Here is a 15,724-nt window from a genome sequence, read left to right on the forward strand (position 1 = left end):
AATGATATGTATTGATTTTGAGTTTGGAAGAAATGATAAATTAGCTTACTTTTTGAGAAAATAAAAGATGTCTTTACCCTTCTTTTTCAACATGTCTTTGCCCTTCTTTTTCAACAAACACTATGCAATTCTTTTTTAAATCGTCCATAACCAGATACTATTAAATTTAAAAATAAATTAACCATCAACAATACAAGCTTGATTTATAATGATATTGGTCTAGACACTTATATGCTTAATTAATTGTAATACCATGGAGAATACTTGAACGTTTCCTCCAAATCTAAGAAATTCATAACATATATTCCTGCAAATTATTAGTAATATTACTAGTATTATCAATTGAACATTTCCTCTAAATTTAAGGGAAAAAAGCCAGATCGCATGTGACTCCGTAAAACAGACATCAAAGTGCCCAATTTACTACATTTTCTCCACCGCATATATGTTTTCCCGTTTTAGAAATCCATCTATGTCAATATCAATTTACCTTTCCCCATGGCTGTTTTAGAGATCGTCCCGAACTGCAGATTCAATTTTAATCACCAATTCATCGAAAGACCTTTAAAAAAGTCCCCGCCTTTTTAATCACAAAGTTTATTCAACTAAATTCCTTCTGTTTCTGCTAACCTTAATGGCGAATTCAGTAAAACGCAATTACGACCACAAGCCGTAAAGCGGTTAAAGATGTCCGGAAAACGGTGGTGTTCACAAACACCAGATAAATTACGTATAAACTGCACGCAGATAAAATGCCGATCTCACTTTTTGGGCGACTTCGGCGATTTCGGTTCTGAAGCCTTCTCAGCAGTCTTCTTTGGCAGAAGCACTTGATGAATGTTAGGCAATACGCCGCCATGAGCAATGGTCACACCGCTCAAGAGCTTTCCGAGCTCCTCATCGTTCCTCACGGCCAACAGAACATGTCGCGGAATGATCCTGTTCTTCTTGTTGTCCCTTGCCGCGTTGCCGGCCAATTCCAAAACCTAAAAATAGAATTAAAAGTAAAACAAATTACTCCAAACCCTAATCCCTTGAATTTAACACAAATAAACAGAAGAAACCTAGGATTAAGAGCAAATATTGCAGAATCGATCGAAATGCGAAAGCATAAATGAAAAAAACGTGAAAATACCTCAGCTGCTAGATACTCCATGACAGCAGCCATGTAAACAGGGGCACCAGATCCGACACGCTTTGCATATCTGCCTTTCTTCAAATATCTTCCAATTCTACTGACGGGAAACTGCAGGCCGGCTCGGAGAGTTTTCGAAACTCCCTTCTTCTTTGCTCCTCCTTTCCTTCCTCCCTTCTTTGATGAATCCATTTTTTCTTTTGCGAACAGCCACAGATAAACAGAAACTCTGAATATAATATATCTTTTTCACTGTTAATCAGTTGGTTTTCTTTTATAGCGTTACATAAAATACGAAGCGTATGCAGTAAACCTGGGCCGTTGATTACGATCGTATCTGATGGGCGAGATTCGTTTCACATCGATACAAGGATGGATATAATAGTGAATCGACGACCGCCACGTGTAAAGTTCATTAAGGTCGTTAGATTGCTATGCTACGCACAAATTTCAAAATTTATAGGAAGTTGCACTTTCCATACAAAATAATATATAATCTAATTAGATTATTAATAATTTTCAATTTAAATAAAATAATATTTATTAAAATATTTTTAATAGATTAATAAATATCATTTAAAAAATTTTATCAAAAAATTGATTATGAAAAATTAATAAAAGAAATAAAAAATAATAATGATGTTAATCTGAGCAACCATAGAATTATTGAGCTCTGCTTATGTGCGAAAATGCAAAAAATGTTGATTCCCACTCAGCCTGCGAAAAAATCTCGACGGAAATTCATCAAAAAGAAGTGGAATGGAAATTCCTGCGATCAGGGCTTGAATTGGCAAAACTCTCTGTCAACCAATGCTCGAAAAAGGCATCAAAAGAGCTCCCAATCTATATATGATGGAAGATTCGCAGTGAATACAACGAATAGATTTGAAGTTTTTAATGATATCGATGGTGAGCCTCGCAGCCAGCAATGTATCAGAGGGAATGAAGATCAAATGAGGACAAATCATGTTCAGGCCCCTATCTCGAAGATTCCTGGCTTCCACACAGAAGATATTAAGTATCCAAATTTTTAGATCTTCTCTGTAGATCAATTAGATAACCAGATCCACATCTTCAATTTAACAAAATATGCGAGCTCGGAGAATTTCAATGTTGCGTCTGTGTCGCTAGATCCCCCACATCCGTCTACACCCCACATAGGAAGGTTATCCTCAAGGTTAGATTGCCCAGGTGTAGTGCCTGCCCCTAGTTCACATTTTTGTTTTTCTTGCCAAACTCTTTTAGGCCAATTTATGTTGGATGATTAGTATTATTATTTTAGAGATTATTAGATGTTGGTTTACACTCAGTTTATTATATGATGAGATTACTTGGTACTCTATATTTCATGCATGTATGATGATTATTCAAATGTTTTCAGTTATCGATGATGATTAGTTAGATGGTTTATTATTCCATGTGCTTCTTATGGATACTTACCCCATACTGCATGTGTATAGTGTGCGTGTTGTTTTATTTATGTATGGTGTTTCTGATGTGGTTAAGGAAGGGAGTCGTAGTCACCTGCTAGTCAGGATCTACACGATGCACCACTTCCTGCCATTGTCTGTTTAGCTTAGAATATTGTGTTTGTACATGCGTGGATTTTATGCAGGTTGCAGGTACCGGGTATCGACTTCCCTGAATTGCCAGGATGAGCGTACCCTATCGCATTGTCTCAATGGTAAGAGAGGGGAGATAAACTCTTAAGTCCAATTCCTAAACCCTTTAGCCAATTGTCCTAAATTAGGACAAGTATCTGAGTTAAGTACCCTCCGAATGCATCAAATGATTTAATTTTGGGATTATAACCCTTTTTGTTTTGATTTAGTATGTGTTTTTCTATGTAGGGTTTTTGTATGTTGTTATATGAGTCCTTGATGTGTTTTCTATTAATTAAGTCTAATTTAAAAAGATTAATTAATGATTTAATTAAATAGAGAATTAATGTGATATCGTTAATATTTAATTAATTGAGAAATTAATTAAATAAAAGAATTAAATTTGGAGATTAAAGTTCAAAGATAAATTTAGAACAGGATAATATTTATTTAATTTAATAATAATATATTGGAGTTCATTTTTAAATAAATGCTAAATATTATTGTTAGTTAAATTAATTAAATATGTTATCAATTAAGTTTCTAGAATTAATTTAAAAAGTTGAAAGACATTAAATTTATTAAAAGATTTTAGATCGCATGATCTAAGCATGAGTTTAAATTTGAGTAAAAGATTAAATTATAAAAATTAATAATGTTATTTTAATTTCATAAAGTGCACATGAGATTAAAGTAATAAATTAATTTAAAATATAAGTCAAGTAGAATATTAACTAAAGTTATTTCATAAATCAACTTAATGTGCATAAGAGATGAATGCAAAATAAAATAAAAGATAAGAAAGGTTAATTTGGAGTTAACTGAGTTGTGCAAAGAGTCTTCTCGGGTAAACGCACAATTAGTGCCCCGATTTGAGGAGAAATTGCTTATCACAACGTTGGGGGTTCATTCTTGGGGAGACATGAATTGGGACATGAATTTGGACAAGGAATTTTGGGAGACAACTTTTGGAAGCAAATTTCAGAAGGAGAATTCTAAAGAAGATTTTCAGAAGAAGGTTATTGAAGAGGAGCGAATTCTCTTACAGTTTTTGGAGATTGCATAATAGCATCAGATTGAAGTAGGGTCTTGTGTTTGATCATGGGTTGAATTATGCAATTTAATAATCTTGTCTTCTTCGTGCTTGTGGATTATCAATCCGAATTGTCTGGATTTCACTGTTTGAATTCTTTCGCTCTCTTATGAACCTTATGATACTATATTGTATTTCATTTATATAATAGAATTGGAAGAATAAATCAATTTGAAACCCTCATTCTAGATGATAGATTTTTACAAATTAAACTAGGGGGAGCTTTTGAAAGAAAAGAAAATCTTGATTGGAAAAATTTATTAAAATAAAAGAGAAGAAATTTGCTATATAAATTTTATACTGAGAAGAGACAATATACTTTTAAAGAATATTTTAATTTAGAAATCTGAAGGGTTAGTTCTATCAAATTTAATTTTCAATCATTTATATATATATATATATATATATATATATATATACACACACACACACTTATATATTGGAAAAGAAAAATTGTTAAAAACAATGTTTAAAAAAAAAAAAATTAAATTAAATTTTTTAAACAATTAAAAAAAAAATTGTTAATATGAAATAGGGAGGGGGCGAGAATACCCACACCCCCTCCGTACCTTCTATAAAGGACTGCCGCCGACAATCTGCTGGCGCAGGTACTGCGTCAGCCAGGCTGCCGCACCGGCTTTTTAAAAGGCCGATGGCCTATAATAAGGTTATAAAGTTTTTATTATTATTATTTTTTTTTTAATTATTTTTTTTAATAATATTAATTGTTATTAGTTATTATTTTAATTAATAATATTTATAAAAAAATGTTTTAATGATATTATTAATTATTATTAAATAAATAAAATTATTAATAATTCTTAATTATTATTTAAATGAAAGTATTAACAAAGTTTTAATTATTGTTTATTTAAATAATAATGTATTTAAAATAAGTTTAATTAATGAAATTATTAGTAATTATATTAATTATTAATAATTGATAATTCTAGAGTTGATAATATAAGAATAGGTTAAGGGATATATTGTAAATCATTAGTACCTAAATTATACACTGGAAACGAGAATAGAAACCCGTACATTTGAATTAACATTATATTATTAAGATTAAATCAAATTGTGAGACTATTCTATATTTCTATGTGTTATCTGTATTATGGGGTGTTTAGGTTTTGTCCTAGCATTGACCAGTCCTAGGTTGTTACCAGAGGCTCGGGGATTATGTGAATGTGATGTTATGTTGTTTTGATCTCGATCTTTTAAACCCAACCCTGTTGATGTGTTGATATGCTCTATGACATGTTTGTGATTACTGTTTGTTATTGCTTTCCAATTTCCTTGTGTGAAGCTAAGATGTATGTATTTAAGATACCTGACTTAACCATTTTCGAGTCTCGATCAGTTATATTTGATAACCATTTTTGAGTCTCGATCAGTTATACTTGGATTGCTTTTCGGTCACTTGAGAGGACTGAAGTGTTTGTTATGTTCTTGATGATGTCATGTTTTGACTTGACCATTTTGGAGTCTTCGATCGGTATTGTAATTTACTATTGGGATACTTTCTGGTTGCTCATTGGAGAACCATTGGATTTTGTGATCTATCATTGATGCCTTCAGTTGCTGATAGAGAACTGTCGTGGTCATATGATTATTATTTGGTGCTTATCTGTTGCTCATGAAGAACTGATGTAGTTTTGTGACTTATCTTTTATGATGTCTTTTCAGTTGCTTGTATAGGACTGAGGTGGTTTTATTATGATTCTTTGATTTATGATTTCATGAGCCTAGGGTAGGTTATCTATGTGTAGAGTCGGGAAGTGGCTTGCAATGGGGATCGAGGCCCTAAGAGGCTACTTGGAGTAACCCATTGTAAGTTGTTTTAATAAGTGAAAACATTTACACTAAATGAGGGAAAATGAACCTAACAAGATAATTGTATGTTCTCTCCCATGCCTTGAGTGCTAGTACAGACTAGGATGGGGTAGAGAGAACGCTTGGTTACGACCTTGCACTCCATAGTATGCCTCGTCAGTACGAGAGGATACTAGTGGCCGCAGGGATCAGTAAGGACTCGGGATTCCTAAGGGATTGCTCAGGTAACTTCTACATGACTTTTGCAATGACACTTTCCCGCTCACATATTAGGTTTCCTACGTGTCTTGTGGTACCTCTAGGATTTAGATGTCGATCTTTTTAGGAACCCTTGAGTCAGCATACTTATAGGATTTCCTGGACTTAGAGATTATTTATGATTATAGGTTTTGCTATCCGATTTGGGACTTGAGACTATCTCCTCAGCGCGGTGGGAGTGGACCATTTAGGTTCCACGCGGTCGGGTGGTAGTGCTTTTACTCTTACCATTTGAGATCCGTTCCGTGGTCACCGTGGCTGGAGTTTTTGTGATTGGCATTTATCTTCACTATGTTTCTTGGATTATTATGATGGATGGTTAGATTTTATGATAGATGTTTTATCATTATGGATGTATCATGTATGGTGAATAGATTCATATATTTTTACTGTACTTTGTATCTTGGATTTGAGGATGTTGTATCTTTATCTTTACATATGTATATTCTTTTAAGCCTTTCATACCCTGTGACTTGTACAGAGGATGATTGAGCATTCCGAATTAATTTGCCAAGAGGCATTCGGAACAAATGTATATTATGGACATGGGATTTTCTGATTATTCTTTCATATGTATGTGATAGTTGTTAGACTTAGAATTAATTAAATTTAAACGTGACTCAACGTCTTGGGATCTTTAAGAAATGTAACTTACAATGTATGTTTGTCGATGATTACATGTTATTGCTTCTGCTACTATGTGTTTGATGTGTGTGTTATACTTTCTTACTTAAAAAAAAAAAATGTTTAGCAAACTTAGTGAAACTTGGAGTGGACCATTTAGGTTCCACGCGGTCGGGTGGTAGTGCTTTTACTCTTACCATTTGAGATCCGTTTCGTGCTCACCGTGGCTGGAGTTTTCGTGATTGGCATTTATCTTCACTATGTTTCTTGGATTATTATGATGGATGGTTAGATTTTATGATAGATGTTTTATCATTATGGATGTATGGATGTATCATGTATGGTGAATAGATTCATATATTTTTACTGTACTTTGTATCTTGGATTTGAGGATGTTGTATCTTTATCTTTACATATGTATATTCTTTTAAGCCTTTCATACCCTGTGACTTGTACAGAGGATGATTGAGCATTCCGAATTAATTTGCCAAGAGGCATTCGGAACAAATGTATATTATGGACATGGGATTTTCTGATTATTCTTTCATATGTATGTGATAGTTGTTAGACTTAGAATTAATTAAATTTAAACGTGACTCAATGTCTTGGGATCTTTAAGAAATGTAACTTACAATGTATGTTTGTCGATGATTACATGTTATTGCTTCTGCTACTATGTGTTTGATGTGTGTGTTATACTTTCTTACTTTAAAAAAAAAAATGTTTAGCAAACTCAGTGAAACTTTAGGTTAATTCTTTTGGATCCCTTGGCGGGGCGTTACAGCTTTCCCTAATGATGAGGGATTGTCTATGAGGGGTCGTTTCCAAATTTGCAGCACCCACAGGAAGGCTCATATATTTCTCAGATAATGGAATTCACATTTTGTCATCTATGTTGCGCACAGCTCTTTCCAATCCCTTCCGCCAAACTGGGCTGGAAATGTCAAAGCAAAGTCTTATAATATCATCCTTATCAATTTTTGCCCTAACCATTATCCCAATGAAGGAACCAATGACAGAACTATTGGTCCTCCATGTTGCTGAGTAGTCGAAGACTTCTTCACCCAAACCTTTGATCACTGTAAATCGTATTATGTCATCCGAAGTTCTCAATAGTCGACTCCACTTTTTAGGTTTGACTTTACCTAAAAATGCCATGGTTCGAGCTTCAGTCGAATGGAATATGTGGATACTGATTTCCATCTTAGTCAATTTGGGGCTACAAAATGAAAACTCCTACCAAGGAATCAGAAGAAGAAAGACCTAAAACCAAACACCCTTTCTTCCTGCCTTTCTTTTTGCTATAATCGAGGGAGGTACATTGTTAATTTGAAATGAGTGCTTAAAATAGCCATAATCACATACTGGCATGACAACTGCTCATCGCCCCTCACATGTGGGAATATTGCCCAGTATCGTACCTAGCCATAATGAATTCATAGCTCACATTGCAAATTGAGATCGTGGAGTCCTATCTCAATCTTGTAATAATGGAAGGAAATCAAAACTCTGAGAGGGCATATTTAAACTGTTAGAAATAAATCCTAAACCGCTGCCAAAGATCTGGAGGCAAAAGATAACAACGAACGGGTCCAAAAAAGGATTAAAATGTTTGCCTATTTGTACAGTAATACATAAAATGAGTATAATAGTTTAATTAATTCCTCAATGAGAATCTAAAGCACTATAAGAATGATTAATTTAGTTAACATATCCATAAATGTCTATATATTTATTCTTTATTATTTATTGATTTTTAATTTTTAGTTCTCTTTTATTCTAATTTATATAAAATAATTTATATATGTACATATATATGTATATGTATATATGTATACATATACATACATGTATATGTATACGTGTATATATACATATACATATATACATATACATATACATATATACATACACACACACACACACACATATAAAATATACGAATGATATTATATCTTTGATTAATTGATTATTAATGATTTTAAAATATATATATATAATAAGTGTTTAGTTACTTAATTACATTAAACATAATTATGAAGAGTTTAGATAAGTTAAATAATAAGGCTTTAATATAAAACATTATAGATTTAAATTTTAAAACTATTTGAAAAATAATAATTGCTATTTAATATAATAATTTTAAAGTCTTTGTAGAAATTTAATTATAATTTTATATAACTTCTATATATTAGATTATAAATTAGTTTGATTTTAAAATATAAATTAAACAAAAAAACATTAGTTGAATTTTTAAACTAATCTTAAAATCTTATAGGAGTCAATAGTGGATTTCTATATTTATAAATAGGTATTTAAAACTTTACACTATTTTAACAGACAAATATTGTGGTTTGTAGCATTTCTAAGTTAATCTTAATTAAAAACCACGATTGTTTCTCCGTCTGCACCCCTGTTAGCAAGTCCATCCACCAATGAGTTGTCTTCTCGGAATATGTGACCAATATGAATTTCCTCAAAAAATTTCAGTAGTATTAGCACTTCTTGGAGTTTTGAGTTCAGGACCCAATTAGGGGTCTTTTCTGTTTAATAGCATTAAGGATAACCTGAGAGTCGCCTTTGATGAAGACTCTGGGTAGTCCTAATTTATGACAAAGTTCTAAACCTTTCTCAAGCACTTCTAGCTCTGCCACGTTATTAGACGTGGGAGGAAGAGGGGAGGCTAATTGGGCTACCCAGCGACCATCCTCATCGTTAATGATACAACCTACACCAGCTACTCTCAGGTTACCTCTAGCAGCACCATCAAAATTCAATTTATGTCATCTTGGCGGAGGAGGGGTCCATTTACACTTAGCCCTTGCCTCCTTATTACTGGTTGAATATACCAAAGGTGGGTTGAGGATGCTAGACCAGTGTTTTTTCATGAGTCCATCCTAGAATGAGAAGGAGCCTTCTTCATGAGGAGTTTTCTTGAGATTAGCATTTAAGACTTCCACTATTGAAGCTTCTAATTTGAGCAAGAATCTATCCAAAGTCAACTTCTTATCTTTAAAAATGCGACGATTTCTTTCCTTCCATAACTCCCAGACTACTAAGGACGGGCAAATATTCCATAATTTGCAATAGACCCCATGGGCCAGATTCGTGGGCCAAGAGAAAATAAGCCCCTTAAGGGAGTTCTGAAGAGGGATTGACCATTCAAGACGAGTCCTAAGCCATTCCCAACAATTAAGAGCGAAAGGGCAATTGAGGAATAGATGATCTACATCTTCACTGCTATGATTACACGTGACACACCAATTGGGGCCAACAATGCCAAATCTCAACAATTTGTCCCCAGTCAACACTCTATTTTGAAGAACTAGCCATAAGAAGAAGCCAACCTTGGGGAGACATGCGGCATCCCAACATAACTTTAAAGGTATCTCTACTGAATTCCAATGCTGTGAGTGGATGATAGCCTTATAACCTTGTTTAACACTATAAATTCCATCCTTTGCTCTAGCCCAAATAAGACTATCTAACCTTTTAGATTGCTTAATGTTTCTATTAGAAATAATCTTATCGTAAGCTTCAACTGAATCTAGATCAAGGTCTAGTCCATCCAAAGAGCGCCATCTCCATCGAAGAACCCCATGTGAAACCTCCTTGATCTTGTAGTCCTTGACCTTGCTTCCCCACAAAGATGTCAACATAACTTTAAGAGAATCAATGGTGGAGGATGTTTGTATTGGGGGGTGTCCATCCCACGAATCCTCCCAAAACAAGGCTTTATCTCCTACCGCCACATCCCAAGTAAGATATTTACTAATAATTTTCTGACACTTCGACATAAAATTCCAGTATTTCGATCCTTTAGGCACATTTTTCATTCTGAATATCGACTCTGAATTAGACGGGTTCAGGTATTTATAATATAAGATCTTAGCCCATTTATGATCATGTTCTTGATATAACCTCCAAACAAGTTTTGCTCCCAAAGCCTCATTTTGCCACTTTGGCTTCTTGATCCCTAAACCCCCACATTCTTTTGGTTTACATAAATTGTCCCATTTAATAAGGGCGAGTTTCTTATCATCTTCTTTATCCTTCCAAAGAAAATTCTTAAGTTTGGATTCAAATTGCTTGGACATCCAGTTGGATAGAGGCAGGCATGCCATAGGGAAGATTGGAATGGCCGAAAGGACCAATCCGATCTTGGTAATCTTACCAGCCTTCGAGAGCCATTTGTTTTTCCAGCTTCCAATCCACTTGTCTACCTTTCCAACCGTCTCCTACCAAACTCTACTATATTTTGAATTCTTATCCAGGGAAATACCCAGGTACTTGCAAGGGAACAATCGTTTTTTATATCCCATAATCCCACATATCCGAGATTCCATCTCCGAGGAGGTATTCAAGAAGAAAATCTTAGATTTTTCTTTATTTACTTTTTGCCCTGAAGCATCCATATAAGATTGTAAGATGCTTTTAAATCCCAAAGCTCCTTGAACTGAGCTCTTGCCAGGTAAAATGGTATCATCTACGTATTGTTGGTGGGTAAGTTGGGGAGATTTCTAGTAATAAAGATTCCAGAAATCTTGCGTCTTATATATGCATCGGAGACAGCTCTAGCAAAGGCCTCAACCATAAGGATGAAAAAAGAGGGAGATAAGGGATCTCCCTGTCTAATACCCTAGAAATTTCAAAAAAATCTTCAGGCGTTCCATTAACAAGAATAGAAATCTTCGGGGTGGAAATAAACTTGAAAATGAGATTAACCCATTGATGGGAAAAGTTGAAAGCTTCTAAGACCTTGCATAGATATCGCCAATCAACCATATCATAAGCCTTTTGTATGTCTAGCTTCATAAACATACATGCTTCTTTGTCTATGGAAGTCGAATGAATAGTTTCCTGAATTATAAGTATACCATCCAAGATAGATCTCCCTGGAACAAAACCTGTTTGTTCTTTAGAGATCAATTTTGGCATAAGTACCTTGAGCCTGTTAGCCAAGATCTTTGAGAAAATATTATATATGGTATTACACAGTGCTATAGGACGAAAGTCGCTAGGATGTTTGGGCCCATCCTTCTCAGGGATCAAGGTAAAGAATGAATAATTAATTTCAGCCAGCAAGGAACCACCATTTTGTGAGGCCTCAATCACTCTCCATAAATCTTCCCCTAAAATGTCCCAACATTTTTGGAAAAAAAAATCTTGAAAACCATCTGGCCTAGGGGATTGATCTGGGCTCATATTAAATACCATTGTCCAAACCTCCTCCAAGGTTATTGGTCTATTAAGGTTTCTATTGTCTTCTGTTGTAACCAATTTAGGAATAAATTTAAGCATTCGAGACTAGGCCTCCCTATTAGATCCTTCATAATTGTTGAGTAAATTTTTAAAATGTGTTACTAGCATATCTGCTATTTCTTGTGGATTTTTTGTGCGCAAGCCTAGTGGAGTAGTAATACTAGTAATTTTCTGTAGAGAATGGTTATGAATGGTGGAGTTATGAAAAAACTTTGTATTTTAGTCTCCCTCATCCAACCATTTCTCCCTGGATTTCTATCTCCAAAATGTCTCTTCTTTATAAAGGATAACTTTTTGTTTCGTAAGAAGTTCTTTTTCCTAGAGATATTTCTCGTAGTTCATGCCATACCTTATAATATCCTGATTTAGATTTTTAAGCTTTGCTTCATTCTCTAGTTTCTCTCTGAAAATGTTGTTGAAGTGTTCTATATTCCACTTTAAAATGTTTTCTTTCAGCAACTTGAGTTTAGAGATAAAAATAAACATTTTAGAGCCCTCAAAGTTCGCTTGGGTCCACCATGTCTTAACAAGTTCAAGAAATTTCAGATTGTGAAACCACATCTTTTCACACTTGAATGGGTTTCTAGTAGGTTTAGATGGTTTAGAAATTTCCATACATACCGGGAAATTGTCCGATCTTGCGAAAGGCAGAATAGAGGACTAGAAATTCTTGTTAAATGAAGAGAGGTTACCTACTATAAAGAATCTATCAAGCTTTTCTGCAATATAAGAATTATCCTTTCTTTTATTATTCCACGTAAATATACCATTATTAGACAGAATTTCCAGTAGACTATGTTTATCAATCCATAGCTTGAAATCTAAAGATGAAGATGTAAGATGTTGTGAGCCACATACTTTTTCATCCAAACTTATAATAGTGTTGAAATCCCCTCCTAATATAATCAGATTATCTTTGTACTCTAGTAGAACCATACTTAATTCATCCCACACGGCCTTTTTCCTTGTTAAGCTATTAGGCCCGTACACATTGATCAGAGTGAATTTCGTGTCTGATTTTAAGCTCTGAACACTGACACACATCTAATAGTTGCTATTCACTAGTAAATTCAAAGTTACTTTCTTCGAGTTCCATATAATTCCTAAGCCACTAGAAGCAACTATTGCTTCTAAGAAGACCGAATCCCAAAGACCTAACATCCTACTTAATTTGATGCCTTCTATCTTATTTTATTTAGTTTCTTGTATTAAAATTATATCTGAATTAAAACTTTTTAGGTTTTGTTTGATTAGTCTTTTTTTGCTAGGGGCATTTAGTCCCCTAGCATTCCAAGTAGTAATCCTCATGTTGCCTTAGGAAGGCACTTCCCCTTCCCTGTATTTAGAAGCTCATCAATTTTCCTCTGTTCCCTAGCAAGACCCTCTGTCTCTCTTAACTCCTTTAGAGATTTCCTACCCCTTTTTCCTTTAGGCTTACCATATTTGGAGAGATTAGGCCTTCCTAATTCATATGAAGTCTGAGCTCTTGCTAATCAACATCCAGATTTTGCGTTGTGGGCGAAATGCAATCTTTTGTACTTTCAAACTCTTCAAACTCTAATTCCCTACAAATCTTGTCCCCGAGATCATCCTTCTCTATATTGTTATGTTCTGATCTTGACAATTTTTCCATACTTGGCCTATCCTTTTCTTGACATATTTTTATCCTGGTCCCAGTCTTTATGTCCTACTTCCTTAAACTGTCTTCCATCTCAATTTTTAAAATATCCCTTCGAAGGTCCTCAGTCGTGTAATCCTCTCCTCCCAATTTGAATTTTTTTTGTATCAACTCCTCTTTTTGAGAAGAGGTGCTACTGTCCAGGTAATCAAAACTAAAGACTTGTATAAGTTCCTCTGATAATTGCTCAAGATTCTTATCTCTGATCTCTGACATTTCCAATTCTAGAGTAGAGTTTAGATCCTTGTTTATAAATTGCTGGAAAACTTTGACAATTGATCCTTCTAGATTTCTGTCCTCCAGCTGCATTTCTGACTAATCCTCCACTAAGGTGAAAGGTGAGGTGGGATGTCCATCAAGTGTCTACCAAAATTTGGAAGCTCCTCTGATGTCTTTATTCTTTGTTGTGCATGTCTTTGCCTCGAGATTTATATCAACTGTTGACTTTTGATAATCTTGTTTTCTTGTTCTTGAGATTAATTCTTCTGTCCTCATCTTGGGTGAGGAAAATAGGAGTTCATTTTATGCTTCACCTAGCTTACGAATATATGTTGGTGCTGAAGCTTTGAGTTGTGACTCGCTTTGTATATCAGTTTTCTTAATCCTATCAAATTCCTTTGAATTCACTTGTATTAAGGAACTAGCTGTAGGGTTATTTTTGGGTTGGTTCATTCCTTTTCCATCACTGGATTTGTTGCATCCTTTTATGTGAACTAAAAGGTCCTTATATGTCAATAATTCCTGCTTTGGATTTATAGACATTGAGTCACTTTCCTTTGAGACATTTTTGACTTTGTCACTGATTGTTTGCAGCTTTTGTGAGAAATCAATTTTTCTAGTCTCATTTCCTCTATTCTCCTTACCATGTCTATTTGCAGCCTTTTTCGTTTTTCCTTTCTGCCTCTTTGGGGGTATTCCATCGAAGCCCATCTCTGTATGCTCTATGGGGTTAGCGACTATTATAGACTTAAGCCTTCTATTTTCTGGTAGAACCATGTCTGAAGTCTTGGATTTTATCCTCTCTTTCTAATGATCTTGAGTTAGAGATTCTACTAGGTAGCCCTGTTCTTCCATTACTCTGAGATTCTTGTTTTGTATCGCTCTCATCCAAGGGAATGTGCTTCTGAAATCCGAGGAAAGGGGGAGAATTTTGGGCATAATTTTATGATATTCATCGAATCTTAATATATCCACTATTCTCCCTTTATGTATCTGAAATTTAATATCATAGATTGCATTGCTGGTTATAATTTTTTTGTTAAATTCAGGTGGATGGTTAAATCTAACATTGATCAACACCTTACATTATTACTACAATAGAAGGAGGCATCAATACCTTTGACCTCTCTTACCTCAAATTTGATAGATTTGATAATATCTTCATGACAAAGCTCCGGAGGTAGAGATGACAAAACAAACCAAGAAGGCAAAAAACAATCTAGATGTTCTATCTTAAAGTTATGAATCCAATCTATAAACTTAATACAGTGGCCATTGAAGAAGCATTCAAAGACTGATAGAAACTCCTTTTTAATGGACTCATCAGAACATTGTAAGAATAGGGTATTATCTAAGAAAGAGGTGATACTTACTTGCTCCTCTCCATTCTCCTCCAGCCAGTCAAGTAACATAGGGAAATCTTCCTGTGGTCCATTCCATATGGCAAAGATTCTTCCCTTGAGACATTTATTCTAGGAGGCTTCAACTTCCTTGCTCGAGATTCTGGCCGATTCATTCTCCTTTTTGTGTGAAAAGGACCTTCGGGGCAGGCTAGGGTTGAGAGAGGGGGATTTGATCTGGCCCCTTCGATGCGGAGGGATATAGGAACCTGGTGTAACGCCCCACCAAGGGATCCAAAAGAATTAACATAAAGTTTCACTAAGTTTGCTAAACATTTTTTTTTTTAAAGTAAGAAAGTATAACACACACATCAAACACATAGTAGCAGAAGCAATAACATGTAATCATCGACAAACATACATTGTAAGTTACATTTCTTAAAGATCCCAAGACGTTGAGTCACGTTTAAATTTAATTAATTCTAAGTCTAACAACTATCACATACATATGAAAGAATAATCAAAAAATCCCATGTCCATAATATACATTTGTTCTGAATGCCTCTTGGAAAATTAATTCGGAATGCTCAATCATCCTCTGTACAAGTCACAGGGTATGAAAGGCTTAAAATAATATACATATGTAAAGATAAAGATACAACATCCTCAAATCCAAGA

The 15,724-nt window shown here is 34.4% G+C and overlaps 1 protein-coding gene across 1 annotated transcript; it reads right to left on the bottom strand.

Annotated features, from left to right (window-relative positions):
• Nucleotides 1–304: 304 nt before the first annotated feature.
• Nucleotides 305–1,374, bottom strand: LOC149556299 (histone H2A-like). Its single transcript, XM_089830513.1, has 2 exons — nucleotides 1,136–1,374; nucleotides 305–986 (listed from the first exon to the last, which is right to left on the bottom strand). The coding sequence occupies exons 1-2, from the start codon at nucleotides 1,325–1,327 to the stop codon at nucleotides 762–764; spliced, it is 417 nt and encodes a 138-aa protein (XP_089686639.1). The 5' UTR covers nucleotides 1,328–1,374; the 3' UTR covers nucleotides 305–761.
• Between the last annotated feature and the right edge of the window lie 14,350 nt (nucleotides 1,375–15,724).

This window comes from Cupressus sempervirens, chromosome 5 (genome assembly GCF_028749045.1).
Source record: "Cupressus sempervirens isolate cs-2001-9-10 chromosome 5, ASM2874904v1, whole genome shotgun sequence".
Taxonomy (NCBI): Eukaryota; Viridiplantae; Streptophyta; class Pinopsida; order Cupressales; family Cupressaceae; genus Cupressus; species Cupressus sempervirens.